Source organism: Anabrus simplex, chromosome 6 (assembly GCF_040414725.1).
Source record: "Anabrus simplex isolate iqAnaSimp1 chromosome 6, ASM4041472v1, whole genome shotgun sequence".
Taxonomy (NCBI): Eukaryota; Metazoa; Arthropoda; class Insecta; order Orthoptera; family Tettigoniidae; genus Anabrus; species Anabrus simplex.
This window is the reverse complement of record NC_090270.1, coordinates 166728322-166749537: the sequence shown is the minus strand read 5'-3', so window position 1 is coordinate 166749537 and position 21216 is coordinate 166728322. Positions and strand designations below refer to the sequence as shown.

The following is a 21216-nucleotide window of genomic DNA, read 5'->3' as shown; positions in this document are numbered from 1 at the left end:
AAAGTGAAATCTGTCTGCAAACGAATAAGGGTAGAAAATCTCCAGGACGAGGAAATTAGACAGAAGTACATGGATATGATTAGTGAGAAGTTTCGAACAGTTGACAGTAAGCAGGTTCAGGATATAGAAAGTGAATGGGTGGCATACAGGGATGCTGTAGTAGAAACAGCAAGGGAATGCCTGGGAACAAGTGTGTGTAAAGATGGGAAAAGGTGAACATCTTGGTGGAATGATGAAGTGAGAGCAGCCTGTAAACGTAAAAAGAAGGCTTATCAGAAATGGCTCCAAACAAGGGCCGAGGCAGACAGGGATTTGTACGTAGATGAAAGAAACAGAGCAAAACAAATAGTTGTTGAATCCAAAAAGAAGTCATGGGAAGATTTTGGTAATAACCTGGAAAGGCTAGGTCAAGCAGCAGGGAAACCTTTCTGGACAGTAATAAAGAATCTTAGGAAGGGAGGGAAAAAGGAAATGAACAGTGTTTTGAGTAATTCAGGTGAACTCATAACAGATCCCAGGGAATCACTGGAGAGGTGGAGGGAATATTTTGAACATCATCTCAATGTAAAAGGAAATCATCATGGTGGTGTTGCAAACAGTCAAGCTCATGGGGAGGAGGAAAATGATGTTAATGAAATTATGCTTGAGGAAGTGGAAAGGATAGTAAATAAACTCCATTGTCATAAGGCAGCAGGAATAGATGAAATTAGACCTGAAATGGTGAAGTATAGTGGGAAGGCAGGGATGAAATGGCTTCATAGAGTAGTCAAATTAGCGTGGAGTGTTGGTAAGGTACCTTCAGATTGGACAAAAGCAGTAATTGCACCTATCTATAAGCAAGGAAACAGGAAGGATTGCAACAACTATCGAGGTATCTCATTGATTAGTATACCATGCAAAGTATTCACTGGCATCTTGGAAGGGAGGGTGCGATCAGTCGTTGAGAGGAAGTTGGATGAAAACCAGTGTGGTTTCAGACCACAGAGAGGCTGTCAGGATCAGATTTTCAGTATGCACCAGGTAATTGAAAAATGCTACGAGAGGAATAGGCAGTTGTGTTTATGTTTCATAGATCTAGAGAAAGCATATGACAGGGTACCGAGGGAAAAGATCTTCGCTATACTGGGGGACTATGGAATTAAAGGTAGATTATTAAAATCAATCAAAGGCATTTATGTTGACAATTGGGCTTCAGTGAGAATTGATGGTAGAATGAGTTCTTGGTTCAGGGTACTTACAGGAGTTAGACAAGGCTGTAATCTTTCACCTTTGCTGTTTGTAGTTTACATGGATCATATGCTGAAAGGTATAAAATGGCAGGGATGGATTCAGTTAGGTGGAAATGTAGTAAGCAGCCTGGCCTATGCTGACGACTTGGTCTTAATGGCAGACTGTGCCAAAAGCCTGCAGTCTAACATCTTGGAACTTGAAAATAGGTGCAATGAGTATGGTATGAAAATTAGCCTCTCGAAGACTAAATTGATGTCAGTAGGTAAGAAATCCAACAGAATTGAATGTCAGATTGGTGATACAAAGCTAGAACAGGTCGATAATTTCAAGTATTTAGGTTGTGTGTTTTCCCAGGATGGTAATATAGTAAGTTAGATTGAATCAAGGTGTAGTAAAGCTAATGCAGTGAGCTCGCAGTTGCGATCAGCAGTATTCTGTAAGAAGGAAGTCAGCTCCCAGACGAAACTATCTTTACATCGGTCTGTTTTCAGACCAACTTTGCTTTACGGGAGCGAAAGCTGGGTGGAGTCAGGATATCTTATTCATAAATTAGAAATAACAGACATGAAAGTAGCAAGAATGATTGCTGGTACAAACAGGTGGGAACAATGGCAGGAGGGGACTTGGAATGAGGAGATAAAGGCTAATTTAGGAATGAACTTGATGGATGAAGCTGTACGCATAAACCGGCTTCGGTGGTGGGGTCATGTGAGGCAAATGGAGGAGGATAGGTTACCTAGGAGAATAATGGACTCTGTTATGGAGGGTAAGAGAAGTAGAGGGAGACCAAGACGACGATTGTTAGACTCTGTTTCTAACGATTTAAAGATAAGAGGTATAGAACTAAATGAGGCCACAACACTAGTTGCAAATCGAGGATTGTGGCGACGTTTAGTAAATTCTCAGAGGCTTGCAGACAGAACGCTGAAAGGCATAACAGACTATAATGATAATGTATGTAATGTATTTATGTATGTATCATCTTTTTACCGATGGTTCAAAGTCGTGTACTGGAGTTGGAGCAGCATTTTTTGACCCACAAACACACACTAGCTTTAAATATCCGTTGCCGAATAGCATAACCATTTTTACAGCAGAACTATATGCCATATACCAAGCTCTTTTATATGTCCAGAATTTGAATTACAGAAAAATAAATATTTTCAGTGATTCCCAAAGTGTGCTACAAGCTCTACAATCTTTCTCCCAAAGTCAAAATACGTATGTATACGAAGTTAAATATCTTCTTTTTCAACTCGAGACGTCTGGCTTTTTTATAACGTTATTATGGATAAAAGGGCATAGTCAGCACGTAGGTAATGATATAGCCGATTTAGCAGCCAAAGAGGCAAGTGCAGATACCGCTCATTTATTACAAATCAAAATTCCGGTCTCCGATTTCTTCCCACGTATTAAACATGAAGCTCGGCTTGCATGGCACACACAATGGCGTCTATCAGCTGGTATGAAAGGACAATACTATTATCAATTGCAACCTAACATCCCAATACAACCGTGGTTTGCAAACGGTAAGTACACGCGACGTCACATTACTAACATTATTAGATTACGTTTTAATCATTCGCTAACCCCTGTGCACCTATACCGTTTTCACATCACGAATGACCCAGCTTGTTCCTGTGGACATAATTGTGGAGACAGCAACCATTTATTTTTCCAATGCCCCCAATACGCACGCCACCAGGAAATTTTAATGCGGAAATTAATTAGATTATTGTACCTTTGCCTACTCGACTTTCAGTCTTGCTATCACAACCTTCGCCACTTATCATCACTATTCTTAACGAGTATATTGACAACACTCAAATCAAATTGTAATTACGCTATAGAAATTCAGTTGTTTTTCCGGAATGCAGAGAAGTGGCACTTCTATACGTTCCCGGAGAGTGTATCACGATCCTAGCGTTTCATTCTTGTTCCATTCTCGTTAAGTGTTTTTAGTTTGTTCTGCTAAGGACCACTAGGATACCTGTGTATTCTAAAAGTGTATAAAGTGTAATATTTTCTATGGCTCTACTCACGAAGGACAGAATAGGTTTTTCCTCTTACATATAACCAAGTATACGTGTGTCTAAAACAGTTATTAATGATGTGAGTGTGTGGTAAAGTGACTCAAGTGAAATATTAAATAGGGCTTGTGACTGGGAAATAGCATACTGAATCCCAAACCAATCTCCTCAAGAAAGAAAGAAAGGTTAATTGCGTGCATTAACCGGTCTTAGAATATTTTGTGATGCCACAAGGGTTGGCATTTCTGAATTACGAGTTGGCGGTTAATTCAAAATCACGTAATTCAAAGTCTGATTTTTGTGTCACAACAACTTTAAATTAACGAGGTTTTACTATAATTACATGGCACAAACTATCATGTCTGGTGCATACCATTTATGTATCATATCGTAGTTTATAAATTTGAAGCAACATTTTTGCCCCAATCCTGATAAGAGACTGTACTAAATGGTGGTGAATAGACATTGTCTGTAATCAACCCCTTTTTCTCAGGAGAAAATGGTCTCTTCTACGAATCATTTATGCAGTTCTCCAGTGACAGCTATGGGGGTGAATATAGTTTGTTCATTTCATATAAATTATTAGAGATGTGGACTCTGCACTACACAAAAAGTAGTGTTCATAAGATGTGACTTGCTTACTGCCTCTTGTATGGTTTTTGCATTGTACAGGGAAGCCTATATCAGGATTTATGAACAAAAATTTGCCCTAAGATGATGAATGACAAACCATTTTTTTTTTTGCTTTACGTCGCACCGACACAGATAGGTCTTATGGCGACAATGGGACAGGAAAGACCTAGGAATGGAAAGGAAGCGGCCGTGGCCTTAATTAAGGTACAGCCCCAGCATTTGCCTGGTGTAAAAATGGGAAACCATGGAAAACCATCTTCAGGGATGCCGACAGTGGGGTTCAAACCTACCATCTCCCGGATGTGAGCTCAGCTGCACGCCCCTAACCGCATGGCCAACTTGCCTGGTGACATACCAGTAAAAGTCATTAATTTACAAGCAGGTTGCATATGTTCAAGAAAAAAAACCCAGCATGGCTGATTCACCAGTGATATTTTATGCTGGGTTTCCTGTTACGATTTTTGTGAAATAATATTTTAACATAATCTCTTTTCATTATTTACTGTATGTATTAATCACATCATTTATAATATTCCTTCTATAACACCTTTTTAATTGCATCAACAACACGGTAAATGACTAGTTTTACCAAGAAATCTAAAATAATGAAAGGGCACTAGAATTTATAACATACCATACCAGGAATGTTTTGTCACTGTAATCAGTCTCCACTGGAAGCATACCAAAAGTTTTTTAAATTTTGGTTAAAAATAAAAAATTAAGGTCTTAACCCTCTTGGAGCCAGGAGCCGATCTGGTCGGCCGCTCACTAGCAGCTGGAAGAGGCCAGAGCTCCGCCTGCACTCTACTACTGTAAAGTGCCAGGCCGTTTTTAGTAGAATTACATGCATTTTAACATTCGCGTATATCTACCGGTGTATGTCAAATACTGGCAAGAAATTTTCTACACGTCGACTACATAAAATAAACAACTGATTTAGAGTGATATAAATAATTAAAAAGTATTATTGTTGATATTATGGTTGTCGATAACGTTTACTTTTAGGAAGAGAAAAACATTTTTGCACTTTCTCTCTCAATATCTACTTTGAAAATATCATCTACGATACAAAAGAATATACGTCTAAATGCAGAATTTATTTCTAAATATAATTCTATAAAATAATTATTTTGAACGCGAAAAATAAAAATATAAAAATTTAAAATTCGAACGTATGTCCCTAATGAAAATAAGACAATTTTACTCACCGATAAAATTCATGTATATATCGATGTATGGCAAACACTTAAGATAAATTTTATATATGTGGTGTAGATTGTATAAAAATAGTTCTGAGTTATTAAAAAGTAAAAAATAATAGTTGAGATTATAGTTTTTATTTTATCGGAAATCCCCTTTTCTAGTTTTCTGTTTCAGTATCTATTTTTAAAAACATCTTGCAATACAATAAAATACAATATGCGTAATTAAAACATCTATGGCACTAAAGCCCTGATGGGCCTTGGTCTACTAAGCGACCGCTGCTCAGTCCGAAGACCTGCAGTTTACGAGGTGACGCATGGTCAGTGAGGCGAATTCTCTCGTTCATTATTCATGGTTTTCTAGACCAAGGTAGCTCTCTTAGCCTAAGATCTGTCCTTGATTGTCATCACTTAGTTTGAGTGGGCCTCGAACCAACACTCAGACCCAGGTAAAAATCGTTCACCTGTCCGGGAATCGAACCCATGACCTCCAAGTGAGAGGCAGACACACTACACTTGACCCGTGGGGACCGGCATTTACGTAATGATAGAGAATTCATTTATGAACAGAATAATTGCTCTGAACGAGAAAAAGAAAAACAAAAAATGCAAACACAAATTTACTATGTCACTAGTAAAAAAGAAGGAAAATGACAAAATAAATTTACTCACCGAAAATTTTTGAGAAGAAGACTCGTCACCGCTATATAATGTTGTTCAAAGTTTGAGACCACTGTTGAAGCACTTGAGGTTATTTACACTAACACTAATCACTTATCACTAACACTAATAAGAACAATAAAAAGCGTAACGCAACGTCATATAAAATCTCTGTTTTTTGTTCAAGTAGAACTTTAAATATATTTTGTTTATTTAGGGCATTTATGAAGAGCTGCACATTTAGTATGCAGGTCTTTATCACACTTGATGCACACAGTTCGCGACCTCTTTCTCTGTTGCGGAGAGCTACATACAACACACCGTCTTTCTAATGTACCTGACAAAAGTTTTACGCCACACACGGGAATATTCGTGATAATCTTTTGTCTATTATCAAACCATTCATTACTCAGAGATTCAATTATACTGGGGTAGAACTGGAGCCTAGTCATTTTCTTTCCGTTACAGTTTTCTAAATACATCAAATAAGCATTTAAGACCATTCTCGAAATTATATTGAATGCAACTTTTTTCCAGAATTTCAAAGTTCTACGTTCATCTAAATAAAAATACACCATCATGTCATTTGTATCAATGCCACCCATATAACGATTATAGTCTAAGATCACGTTAGGTTTCCTCTTGGGTTGATTAATGTTTCTAGCAGTTGCAGGCACTTCTGTTTCTATTGCAGCTCCGCGTGTAGTTATAAGCACCACCTGATTTTTCTGAGATATTTTCTGTTTGGATCCCACTAGTAAAATTGGCCCCTGTCTGAAATATTTATTACAAACTAATTTAAATGGCTTTTTCACAGCATCTGGTAGTCCCTTCCTGTTTCTTCGTATAGTGCCGGTAATAAATGTTCCAAGTGAGTATAAATGTTTTGCAAGGGGGATTGACGTAAAATAATTATCTGCGTAAACGTGAAAACCTTTCATAAAATAATTCCCTAGGGACATGAGTTTGGTCACTACAGTGTAGGCCAGTCCATTAATTCTGATTTTGTTTCTGTCTTCAGCGGATCTTGCTCCTCGGTAGGTATAAAAACCAACACAATACTTACTAACTGCATCACACAACATCCAAAATTTTATCCCCCACTTGTGATGGTGCTTATTCGGCATGTATTGGAGTAGTTGTGTATGGCATTTAGTTCCAACTAAACTTTCGTCTATGGAAAGTTGCTGATGAGGAGTATAATGATGTCTAAATAGCCTATTAGCATGATCTACAAGAGGCTGGAATCGAGCACAGGGATCGTAGTTTGGAGAGCTAGGAGGAGAAAGCTTACTGTTGTCAACTAAATGAAAAAATTTCAAAATAAGCTGAAACCTATTCCTTGAGAACATTTCACCAAACCAAGGGGTAATGAAATGGTCTACAGTACTCCAGTACGAAACAATGGTAGGTTTTCTTATTAGTCCCATATTCATGGTGACAGCTATGAACGCCCTTATTTTGTCAATTGTAGTGCGTCTCCAACATCGAGAGCGGGAATTAGGTGACAGTTCATTACAAGTAAGGAGTTGGTCAGCGTAGCGATTGGTTTCGGTGACTATAAGGTTTAGCAGAGAAAAAGTTAAAAATAAATTGAAGTATGATATGGGTGGAGAATCAGGCGCAGGGGCATGTTTAGGTCCAGGAAGTTCCATAAACGAAACAGGAGACTGAGGAACGTTGTCAGGTTCATTGGGAGAAATTTCCACAAAATGTTCTCCAGAGACATCATCATCATCATCATCATCATCATCTTCGTCATCACTAGTTTCATCAACAACAGTATTCACAGTAGCCTTACTGCCATTAGAAACAAATAAACGCCTCTTCTTTAGCTGTGGTGATCCCGGGGGCGTGTCTGGTATAATTTCATCACTACTCTCTGAACTAAATTCACTATCGCTATCCGATAAATCATCCGCGTTCACTTCGCATTGTTCCAAATATTCCATTAATTTATCGTCATCAATACCTGCTGAAAATATATCAGGTGAACTACTTGCCATTCTGCTGTCAAGAATCCACTCACTGCAAGGAGCAATCTTGTACTGACCGGTTAGCGGTATTTCTAAACACAGGAAACAACTCTTGTGAAAGCTAGAACGCCCTCTTAGAAATTCCAAAGCAAGGTCAGGCACACAATAACTTGTAGCCCCTTTACTACAGGTTGTCACAAAAGTATGCACGTCACTATAGACTGCCAAAAAAGTATGTATATCACAGAATTTCCAGCCGGCCGATGTAATCGGCTCTGGCAACTTCCGCACGGATATTTAAAGGCTGATCTCATCGGCTCTGGCAATTTAAAGGGCGGACGCTCGCAGTACCGCCTGGCTCCAAGAGAGTTAATATTTTTCAGGAGTTTCTAGCTACTTTACTGAAAGAAGACAGAGAGTCCTACTGTATACTTTTAGGTTTCTCAAACTAACAGCTTAAAACATATCAAATAATATTATGGTTTTATAAATTCCAGTGGCCTGCCATTTTTTGGCATTTCTTGGTACAACTGGCTTGACACCCATGTTTTTGTTTGGCCTTCTTCGAACCAAAAATATATGTATGTGACTAGTCCAAATTGAAGGTCACCATTCCACACAACAATGAACTCTTTCTGATTCATTTTTCCAACTGATGTTTCACTGTACTGTAACTCTTCCAAAAAATTTATCAACAATGCAAATTTACTAATGTATTCTATTATTTGTAGCTAAGCTGAAACAATTAATCACGGATGAACGTAAGGAAAGACGTATTAAGAAAATTCTTCGTGGCACCTTGAAACAAGCAACTGAACGAGCTTTAGCATGGTGAGTTGGTGTGTATTTCAATCCTAGAACACAAAATAAATCTTCAGGAGTGGATATAACTCTCAGCTATAGTACAAAGCAAGTACTTCCAGGGAGGTGCACAAAAATGGGATAGTAATGGAACATAAGTGAGAATGACCATTCCTAATTTTTTGCTTTCATACCTGGCACTCCATCATGTTGTTATGTAAACTAGATATAACTAGATGTCTTGTCCAGTTTCTTGGCTGAATTGTCAGCATAGAGCTCTTTGGTTCAGTTCAGAGAGTCCTGGGTTCATTTCCTGGCTGGGTTGGACATTTTAACCTTAAATGGTTAATTCCCATTGCTCTGGGACTGGGTGTTTGTGCTGTCTCCAACATCCCTGCAATTCATACACCACACACAACACTACCCTCCAATACAATAATATACTGTTTCCTATACATAGCAGATTCTGCCCACCCTCATCGGAGGGTCTGCCTTACAAGGGCTGCACCAGGCTAGAAATAGCCACATGATATAAAAATAAATATAAATCTAGATATTTCTAGCCTCACCATACCCAGTAGCAATATAAGATGTCCCAAGAACTACACAGTAGTAGTTCAAAATGTTGAATGTATCAGATAACCATTCAAACAAAGAGTCATAATTGAATTCCTTACAGTAGGAGGAATAAGTCCCACTTAGATCTACACATGATTTAAAAATATGCATGACGACAATACTGTTAGTACAGTCTGAATGAACCAGGGAAATAACCCTTGTTGACTGATCCCACAGCAATCAGCTAGCAACTGCAATAAGGAAAATTATGTAATTAGTCCACCTTAGTCAATTACATTAAATGTTAACTAAAGACACATTAATGGTACATGTTTCGGCCCTATTGGGCCTTCTTTCTACTGTGGTGTTTTTTCTAGAATATTTCTACAAACTTTATATTTCTTTTTCAAGGCTGAATAAGTCCCAGTAGGACCGAAACATGTACCATTAACAAGTTTTTAGGTAACATTTAATGTATTGACGAAGGTAGACTAATTATATTATTTTCTTTACTGTAAAGTCAATACAGAACAAATATGAGATTCTTAAATTGCAGCAATTGAAATGATGGAAGACATCAAGGCTCAAGAGTCAAATTTACGTGCTCGTCTAAGAAGACTGCTGGATTACACCATATGAACTCTGTGACATAGAGGATTTTGATCAATATAATTGCAACGAACTTGATTACAGAAAGGTTTGCTCCCAGTGCATCCTGCAAATATTGACTGTTAAGAATAACGAGGCTCTTGAAAGGCATGTTTTAAACTTCTGGAACAGTTCTCAAAGGAGGGGGTAAATTTTCTGTTACACTGATGATAGGAGATGAAACATGGATCCATCATTACAACCCAGAGATGAAGAGATATTCCATGGAATGGCACTCTAAGACTTCATTGCATAATGAGAAATTCAAGAGTTTGCCTTCTGTATTTAAGGTCATGGAAATAGTGTTCTGGGACAAAGATGGAAGGGTTGCTTGTGAATTTATGGAGAGAGGTGGTATGATTAGCTCAGAGTGGTGTGTGGAAGTATTGAAGAATATGAAAGGGCACATTCGCAGAGTTCAGCCTGAAAAGAAAGAGGGATGATATCCTACTTTTTCACAACAATATAAGGCTTATTATTATCAATCTCCACACAAGAGAAGCAATGAGAGACTTGGCTAGACTGTTCTTCTCATACTGCATATATTCCAGACATGGTACCTTCAGATTATTATTTTTTGATCTATTGAAAAATGCAATTAATCATCATTTTACTTACAACAAAGAACTTAAAGAAGGTGTTCGTGCTTATCTCCAAAATCACAATAAGAAATTTTATGAGGTTAGGGTACAGCATCTTGCTCACTGCATACAAACTAATGGTAGTAACTATATGAAAATTTGATGTATCATTCATGAAGTGCAAGAATATCTCAGATAATATGCCATAAGATAAGCTATTGCAGTTCTTGAAAAAAGATATGAGACAATCTTTTTTTAATTGTCTCATTACTGAGGATTTCTTGAAAGAAGCAAAAGGATGTTTAATGTACTTCAGTAACTTCTTATACCTTTTTAAATACCATTAAGAAGGCCATGTAAGGTCACATAACAGTGCTGTAATATGACCATAAATGTAATTGCCAACAAACAAAAAATATGCCATTAGTTCAGAAAAATTCATCTACTCATTTAGTAGGAGATGATGACTGCAATGTTAACCACCAAAATAAACAAATATTATGAAGCTCCTCCTGCTTTCCAGTTTTTATGCTTGTCTCTGCCATGGTTGATTTAAATCCTGGTATGAGGTTTGGAATGCAGTGCACTCAGATATATGAGGACAACTAGAAGAGTTATGGGTTAATACATTATAAATTATCTTATCAGAAGTATCTGGACACCCCTCTGTATGTGTAAACTAGAGGCTAGATATCACTGAAACCTCTACTGCTGCTGCAAAAAGTATGAAGGTTCAATGTTGTTTAGTGCTATGACTGTTATAAAGAACATCCAGAAATATCTAATAATGTTAACAGCAATGCACACTAACATCTACACTGCAATTCACTTGAAAGTAGTAAGAGTATTTAGTGGGAATGCATGATTTTTCCAATTAAAAAAAAAAAAAAAAGTGTTTCAGAAACGACAGTGTTTGGATTAATTTGCACACTACTGTACCAAAGGCCGAGGATAAGCTACTGGTACCCCATATTAATGTCCAATGCTGGGCTGTATATCTAAAGAACACTTGGAGGACAATTTCAAGTAGGTGACCAGATACTTTTAATCAATTTGTTTATACAGCTCTCATTCATCCTAGAATTGATTTTTCATGTTTTCCCTCATCTCTTACCACACAGGCCATAGTTACTTCCTTTGAAATCTAAGTCACACCCCATTTATCACAAGAAATTATACCAACTTTGCTCCTATATTTTAAAAATAAAAGTACCGTATCTTACTGGAGTAATTTCAACTATTTGGGAACAGTTTTCCTCAGTTTTGTTCAAAATAGAAATTTAAATTTACAGGAAAATTTAGGAGTAAATTAATTAGGTGCTAACGAAGAAAACTTGAAATTATTTGCATATACTGAGTAAATATCCATGTAATTTAAAAAATCTGATCCAGTGTCTGAAGTGTAACAATTTTTAATTTATTATCTAGAAACTTATTTGTATAGGTTAGAGAAGTTAAATGATAAAATGTTTGTATTATTTGTGGTTTCAGGGCAATCCTCATTTTTATAACAACAATTTTATTAAAAGAAAGATGAATGCATATGTGTGAAAAATATGAAGGCAATAGGATTAAAACTGTTGTGTAGGATGACAATTCAGTTGGAGAACTTATGCACAGACAAAACAGTTATAAACTTACAAATCAGTTTTCTGGCTCTGGAAATTAACATTAAAATTTTGGTTTTCAAGACAGTTGAAGTCTCTTGTACTAAAACATTTGTATTAACTACTATTTTTGAAAATATATTTTAGCAATTTGGTACAAGTAAAAAAAAAGCATGGTATGCCATACTGTATGGAAATTCTAACTCTAATACCCATTGCCCTCTTAAACAATTATGATATAGAATTGTGTGTGTGTTGAGAAGGTTGTTATATAAAATTTTAATATTTCATTTTAGGGCTGAACAGAGGCGATTACAGGAAATAGGTAATGTAAAATATCACAGTACTTATATGTTGATTTAATTCTCTGATAATTTTGATTTGCACACAAGCTCTTCTCTAATGGCAATATCAATGGTATTTCTTTTTCTGGTTGAAATCTATAATAGACTTCTCTTAATAGGTCATTCTAAAATAATGGTAATCCTTCCATCAACATGTGTTTCTTAGCAGTTTTGTTACTTGTGTATTCTAAGTTGCTGTAACCAAATATTACCTAATTTCAGTTTTCATCTTCTTTAAATAAACCTTGTAAACATCTTACTAGGTACTCTTATTTATTTGAGGAGAAGACAGAAAAATGAAGCCTAGATGGTGGATTGAGCCAGAAGAAGACTGCCCATCATATAATTTGCTCCTGTGAGGCTAAAAGAGATACTGCACATTTGGGAATACAATAGAATGAAAGGGGCTACCTAGCCAAGGTGGTTAATGGCAGGCTCAATTCACCTGGAAAGGACATGGGTTTGACTCCCCATCAGGAAGTAGAAAAATTTAGAAAAAAATATTTCCTACGGTTCACTCAGCCTAGCCTTCACCAAACATGAGTTACAGCTTAATTCCTGGGGGCAAAGGCAGCCAGACAAACAGCTAATGATTCTTTCCTTGCTGAGTGCTGAAGTTATGGAGAGAGGAAGCCTTTATCTTCCATCTGTCCAAGTGTCTTCATGGCCTTAAAATTTGGCAGTAGAATCAAAGGACTTAAAAACAGACTCAAAAGTGGGACTATTCTCTAATTAAGTATACACGGTATGGATTTGTGTAGAGCAGTACACTGAACCTTTAACCCATTACGGTCCAGCATTTTTTTAAAAATCTGGCCTCTCTTTGGAAAAATCTTTCTTTTCTGATCTTTATTATATTTCATTTACAAGATTAATATGTCATCACCACTTTCATTATAAATTAATCTGTCGTGTATGATCCTCACTTTCATGCAGTCTAAAGAGAGGAAGTCCCCTTGGGTACTTCATGTGACCCATGCTTTACCTGAGTGAGCCACTCTTTCTGGTCAAATTTTACCTGAATATTTTTATCATATAATTCACTTTAACTCTTTTGCAGCGCTATTTTGAAATAGAACACTTACAGAAAAATGTAATTTTTTTTTGTATTTTCCAAATGAACTGAAAATGTATTTTTTAAAGGAGAGTGACACATAAAAAACCATTGCACCATTTTTAACTCAACTTCGGCAGTTTAGCAGTGACATTTGACCTTGAAACACACATTACTGTGATGCATCTCCGAACTTGGAACTGGACACATTGCATGCTGTCCTGGGCTAGTCATACAAAAAAATTCTATCTGTTTTCTTTTGCACAGTCCCTTTCCTTTCTTTGAACTTTTTGCTGGTAATATGGAACAAACAACACAATTAGGTTTGTGACTCTTGTCCTGGTGCTCCAAAAGAAAGTGCCTCTCCGTGAGGCGCGCTTGAGGTACGGTATGTAACCAGAAAGTCTTCCTCGTTTCGCCGGCAAACTGCGCTGATACTCTCATAGAAGTCCCATTAGGACGAATTTCTGAAGTCAGGAGTATTAATTGCCTTTTTTTGAAACTTATTGTACAATATTCTTCCATTCATTAGTGCAGTTTCAATGCCATCACTAATATCCCGCCAGTCCGTTGGCACTATCTTCCGAACAATCACTATGCACTTCATCACTTGTTTCGTTGTCCAAATTTACTGAACAGTCTGAATCAGAATCGGCCACTAAAAGATTGAAGATTGCTTCACTGTCATTCCTAATGTTACGCGCGCTCATAGCTGCTGAGTGAAGCCTGCTATCGGCCAGACAGCTGACAGGAAAGTTGGCGGGCGAAAGATAACAAGCATAGGTCCAGTATAGGCGGCAGCGTTTTCAAACAATGCTTAGTACATAGTCAATACATGACTATAGATGTTTGTGTTATTAAATGCGCCTTTATTAAAGAAACGCACAGAAAATATAGCAGGAAATTACCAAGTTGACAAAAGTCAATTACCGCAGCGAATGCTATAGGGAAGCAAGTCGACAGAAGTCGACTTCCGCAGCGAAAGAGTTCAGAATGAAAATAGGTTAATGAAAAATTTCTAAATGTCCATTGTTTAAAATCATATGAATGATACTTCTTTCATTGTATACATCTGTATTCTACTATCATCCTCCCCATTGCAATCTATGCAAGCAAAACATGGAATATGTTGACCAGTATCACTAAGAGGATTATGTTTTCCTTGGCCATTGCTTGCAACAAATCCTGGGACTACGGTATAAATGAAGAAGTGCTACATCACAGTGACTTGCTTAGATTGCCATCAATTCCAATTAGCTGGTCATATCCTTCATATGCTCCAAGTGGCCATGCATTGGGCACTACCAGGAACCAGGCAAACCAGAGGCCACCCCTAGAATACCTGGCAGCAAATGATTTTAAGTTCACCGTTGTAACATGGAACAAGGTGGGGGACTGAAGTGGTGGAGAAACCTCATTGCCCATTGTGTTCAACTGCAAGGGAGAAGCTGAATGAAAGTATAATTAGATAAGCTGACGATATCTATGAAATTGTGGATCTCCAGCACTTACTGAACTGAGTAAAACAAGCAGGATCGAAGATGAGTTTAAACTTTAATTCATCAAAAACAAATTTTATGGTCTTCAGTCATGAGCAGTACCGAGATGCAAGTCTGTATATCAACAGTCATCAAATAGAAGGAGTAAATAAATTACTTCAAATACTCGGGCAACTACATCATCAACCTACTGGATCTGACAAAGAAATTAACCAAAGAACGAGTCATGGGAAGATTTCTGTAATAACCTGGAAATGCTTGGTCATGCAGCAGTGAAACTCTTCTGAAGAGTAATAAAGAAAGAAAGTAAGGAAAAAAAAAAAGGAACTGAATAGTGTTTTAGATAAATCACATGAACTCATGAAAATTCCAGGGAATCACTAGACAGATGGAAGGAACATTGTGAAAATTTTCTCAGCATAAAAGGAAATCTTTCTGCTGAAATCACAAACAGCCAAGTTTCACGGGGAGGGGAACAATGATGTCAAGGAAGTGGAAAGGATAGTAAATGTTGTGGAGACTTTGGGCTTAATAAAACAATTATAAAATAAAAAACATTTGTAACATTAAATACAATTTAGAATCATTAAAAACATATCATAAAATCTAAATTAAGGTAAAATACATGGAAACTAACAGCAGGATGTGGACAGTGGGAGGAACCCTACGAGGTATGGGTCGGAGGATTTTTATGGCCGAACCTTCGACCAAAGAATAATTTAGTTAGTACCTATTTATTATAAAAACATTAAAGAAAAGGAAGTAAGGAGCACTACTGTTAGCACAAAGACAAAAAAGAAATACAAAACCTGATGAAATGGAATTGCATCAAAGAAAATTTTAAGTTGAACATTTGAAGCAACCAACTTCACCAAAGAAATAAAAATACAGATCAAAGGAAAACATTTTAAATTTAATCAGAATTAGGTGAGGTCAATCTTAATGAAAAATTAAAAGTTACAGAACTGTTAGAAAAAGCTTGCATTGTGCCAACATGAAGATGGATGTAAAACGTATTTACACCATCATAAATTACAATTGATTTTTGATAGAAAGATTGATGGGTAAACTCCTGTGACAAACTAAAACATGAAATAAAATAAAATAAAGTTACATTAGGAAATCTTGATTTGTTTAGCCCAGGAACCATGGAACCATGAAACACACAGCTCCTGGACAACACGTCCACTCTAAATGATGCTGAAGACAGAATCAACCCACCCTGCAACGCGCTTTCCGAAGGTAGCCCACGCTGGATGGAGTAACAAGAAATGACACAGCAAAATTAATGACCAATGACTGCACAGGAGTTACATTTCGATTAATTTAAACCAATCATATTAAAATTTTTAAATTGATGCTTTTTGTCTTGTCCTTGAAAACTTCTCGAAGCTCGTATCTTGTGCAAGCTCCAGAAAAACTGACGTGTGCAGTTCAGGATGTCCCACAAATTTTGATGATAACATTTAATACAATTTTAAATTATCCAAAATTTACATGAAAAAGGCCAAATATATAAACTCTCACAGCGCATGTCACATCCTCGCCCGCTTAAAATTGAACCAGGGCTCAATAAAAAGAACTAAAAATTTTGGAGAGGAAGGAGCACATGATAAACACTGACATCTTGATGCCGTTCTCAACCGGAACGTCTCTTATGCATCGAAGTATTCCACCTTGACCTCTGATTTCGCTGACATCGGTGTAGGGCCATCGACACCAGCCACTGCCAGCACCACCTAGCACCAACTTACAGTCTAATAATAGCTATCTAGTAACTTTCATTCCACCTCACCTATCTAGTGAACTAACTGGAAAAGTGAGACAGTGATGTATCGCCCATGATGGCGTAGTAACTGCAGCAAGCTGGAACATAACACACAACCAGCAGAAGAAAGTCTCCACAAAAGGCTAGACCAGAGCCCAAAAGGGTTGGGAAGATGAAGAAGCAATGTTATGAATGATGAGACTTGAAGAGAGGTCACTTGATAATACTTTCTACTAAAATATAACTGTAGTTATTTCTTGAATGTTAAAATTTATAGAACTTGAAGTAACTAGTTTAATACATGTCCAGGAAGACAAACTTTACTGACATCTAGATCCTCAGAGCTACTACATCCTTTTTCTCAATGAGGAGTCCAGCAATCCCTCGGATAAGCACAATTTAAAAAGAAAACAAACTAAAATTTTAGAAAAGAAATTCAAGAGTTTACTAATTGTAAGACAAGCAGGTATAAGTAGAGTCTGCGCACCTTTAAGTGATATTTCTTTGTATGGGGGTGAGGTGTAAGGAGGGAGCTCTCCCAATTCTGGTAATACTACCAACTGAATGGAAATGAAATCTGAATTGAATCAATAATATGATCGATCAATATGAATTTTCTAAACCTTTATTATCTAAAACCAACAACTGTGTTATACACACATTATATAACATTTCTCGATGCGAATCTTGTTCTTAGCATGAATTTTATAGTTTGGATTTGCTGTGTAAACAACAGCAGTACTAGTACGTAAAGTGTACGCCAGATGTCGCACAGCGATGCATAAGTGATTCATAGTTTGTGTTTTAAAGGTGGCCAGTACGAATCTCGAAGATACCCGAGGTCGACCGATTCAGCACTAGGGTGTCCATGTATCGCTAAAAGGTGCAGGTACTATACAAACATAGTTGGGGATGTGTGGGATCTGGCGAATGGAGCATGGGTGAAGTTTAAGGAAGCGGAGATTGTTATCAGTGGAATATTGTGTAGGAGGGATACTGACTGGAAGATGATTGGGGATTTAAATGAGACTATGGAGTGGGTATGTGGGAAACTGGGAGTGAGATTTCTAGATCCTAATGGGTGGGTACGAGATAGGGATCTGAGCTCAGATGGCCTTCACTTAAACTGCAGTGGTACATGCAAGTTAGGAAATTTGTTTAGAAGGCTTATAGGGAGGTACATTCAGGGAAACAGGGTGGCCTAGTGAGTGGTGATAAGGGTACAGGGAACAGGGAATCAAGTAGGGATGACACAAAAATGTTAGTGCTGAACTGTAGAATTATTATAAAGAAAGGAATAGAATTAAGTAATTTAATAGATATATACCTACCAGATATTGTAATAGGAGTTGAATCATGGCTGAGAAATGATATAATGGATGCAGAAATTTTCTCATGGAACTGGAGTGTGTATTGTAGAGATAGGATAGAAATGGTAGGAGGGGGAGTATTTATTCTGGTGAAAGAAGAATTTGTAAGCTATGAAAAAGTTAAAAATGATAAACATGACATTCTAGGTGTAAGGCTCATCTCTAAAGATAATAGCCAGATTGATGTCTTTGGAGTGTACACACCGGGAAAGGGTAGCGCTGACGCTGATTCAGAATTATGTGATAAGATAACACTGACCAGCGAATTCAAACATTGCATGAAGTTTACATAGTATCTCTTATAATTTGGGCATGCTGATTCCGGAACTGAAGTCAGTTTTCCCCTATCACATCAGGTTTTTGTGCAAATTCAAAATGAAAATTTGATAAATATGCAGCATACGCACATGCAAGATTACTATTATCACATGTACAGAACTCTTCTTATTATTTTCACCTATATGAACACTTCTATCTTACACTGGTATACTTATGAACAATATGCAGCATACGCACATGCAAGATTATTATTATCACATGTATAGAACGCTTCTTATTATTTTCACCTATCTGAACACTCCTATCTTACACTGGTATACTTATGAACATAATATAAAGATATGTAGTGTATTGTGTTAACAGATCTGTAGAAAAACACAGCCAAATGGACCAAAATTTACCACTCATTAAGCCTCATAACGTACTGAGAATGGTAAGTCTACGGTTTCAATTTTATAATGTCCTACCTTAGTGTAGGAACATCTTCACCTTGCTTTTTGTTGTGTGAGGAGTAGTTGGACCTTCTTTTTTTAGTAACCAGCAGTAATCTGCCAGCATGTTATTGTTCTATTTTCCTTGATGTCTGCGTTCCATTTCCTATAGATCCTGATGGAATCTTTCTCCTTGTTCTTTGCTCAGCATTCCTAGGTTCTCAGGGAAATAGTCCAGATGTAAATGTAACATGTGCACTTTCAAGCTCATTTTTCAGCCTAAATCTTGGAAAGAAACAAGCAATCTATCCACCATTTGTTTTTAGTCTGAAACCTTTGTGTTTCCAAGAAAGTTTTTGATCACATTCTGGAATACTGTCCATGCAGATCACTCAGCAGCGCACATAGCATCTTCAAAATTAGCATCAGAAAGAAGTTTTCTGATATCTGGGCCTGTGAATATACCCTCCTTGATTTTAGGATTACTGATGCCCGGGAATCGATGACATAGGTACTGAAAGCATTCACTTTCATTGCTTACGGCCTTAACAAATTGCTTCATAAGCCCTAGTTTGATATGAAGCAGAGGTAACAGTATTTTGCTCTTGTGAACAAGAGTTTCTTATTTTATCTTTGTTGACCCTACAATCCATTGTCTACATGGCCATTCTTTTTGAGTCCAGTGATGTAACCTTGCTCGACTTTCTCACTCACACAGAAAGCAGGGGTGCTTTGTGTAACCTTGTAATCCTAACAGAATATCTATCACTTTGAAATCACCACACACTTGCCACTTATGTTCCTGGTACTTCAGTTTACACAACAACATTTCGAGATTTCAATATGTTTCTCACATAATAACTGAATGAGCAACGGGAATGGATGCAAGTTTGTTTTCATTGTGAAGAAGGACGTACTTTTAACTATGCTTGGAGGCATCAATGAAAAGTCTCCAGACAAGAGAGTCATACTGTGGTGCTCCTAGTTTTAAGATAACCTCCGGAATGTTGTTGCAGTAAACCAAGGCTCCCTCTTCAGAAAAGAAGGGTGTAAATTCTTGTTCATGATATCTGTACCAATAGTACGTCATCCCTGGTGCCAATATGTTCCTTTCACAAAGTCTAGAGCCCAGTAACTTGGCAGATTCCTTTGTAAGGCCAAGATCTCAAACAAAGTCATTTAATGCACTTTGCTCGAACAGTCTCGGTTCTTTTTCAACACATTTAGGGGAGAAATCACAGTCAGAGTTAGTGCCCACCATTTCTGCATCAGATTCAGAAGAGGGAGAATCCTGTAAATGCTCTGGACGCTGTGGTACTGGTGTATCAGGGCCATGAGGAACGAGTAAAATTGCAGATCGAATATTGCTTGGATACACAACGTTACCTTTGTTGCTGCTGTTAAATCCCTTCACATTCACAGAACAGAACAGAAGTAGCAGTGAGTACTGTGGTCTGGGGGTTCTTGCCACACCATTGGAATACCGGATGGCAACGCAGTTCGCTTATCATTCACCCATTGCCGTAACTGTTCTGTACAGGTTCTACAAGCCTTATGTGGTGCCCACGGCTTGTCTTGGTCCAAGTTTCAAGCCAAAGTAGGCATAGTAGGCCTTTCTCACGAAGTTGGTTATATTGCATGCTGTCTCATTGGCACGAAACTTCCACATATATAGCAGAATATATCTGGATTGTTCTTGCAGCCACGTCACGGCATGTTGATAGATGTAAGTTCAATAAAAATATTAACACAGTACGTCACTCACATATAGAAGGCTTATGAAGACAAAAATCTCTTTTCACTAGCAAGTGAAACACACCTCAGACTGTCGTGGATGAAGCACAACGAGAGAATGATGCCACTCAGCCAAAACCACGTGTTGTCAGCTATGTTGTACGTAGTTTCTGGCTCTACACTCCGAGTGTGATGATACAAGACTACGAGATGGCTGGAGGACATCAAATTAATAAAATAATAAAATAAATTAAAGAATATGGAAATCTAAATTAAAGCAACATTCTTCCTAACAGCATAAGAAGTGCATTGGTGCATGTGATGAAATAAATGTATAATATGATTTTTGAGAAAATGTGTTGTGATGGGGAAAATTAAACATCGGATTCTGATTCAGGATGCAGAAGTCATCGTAAAAAACGAACCCGGGGCCTCCGGGTAAGAGGCAGGCATGCTACCCCTACAGCATGGGGCCGGCTTCTGAATTTAAAGTCTGTTATAATATAGTCTATTTTGGATCTGGTTGCTGTGAATTAAGCAATGAAAATATTTGCTCTGTGTTTGCATTATGACTTTGAATACAAAAGAAAAATTTAGCTAACTTCAGGAGTTCTGAATGGCATGATGGTGATTTGGTTTCAGTTGCATCCAGTTTCACCATAATTTGCTGGAGATCAAAATTCCTTTAGAGAAGATTTCATGTTCAGAAAAGTACAAATGGCACAGGAAAAAACCCATTGATGACAAAGATGGTAGGCCAATGGTCTGTGATGAAAGTGAAGCCAATAAAAGTGATTAAGGTACAGTGATT

At 37.4% G+C, this 21216-nt stretch overlaps 1 protein-coding gene across 1 annotated transcript in view; it reads left to right on the top strand.

Annotated features, from left to right (window-relative positions):
• The window catches only part of LOC136875610 (uncharacterized), an 82352-nt gene that overhangs the window by 16546 nt on the left and 44590 nt on the right, over positions 1–21216 (top strand). Inside the window, exons 2-3 of the mRNA XM_067149146.2 lie at positions 8463–8562; positions 12223–12251. Of these exons, the coding sequence (XP_067005247.2) occupies positions 8463–8562; positions 12223–12251 (129 nt within the window). The remainder of the gene's footprint in view (positions 1–8462; positions 8563–12222; positions 12252–21216) is intronic.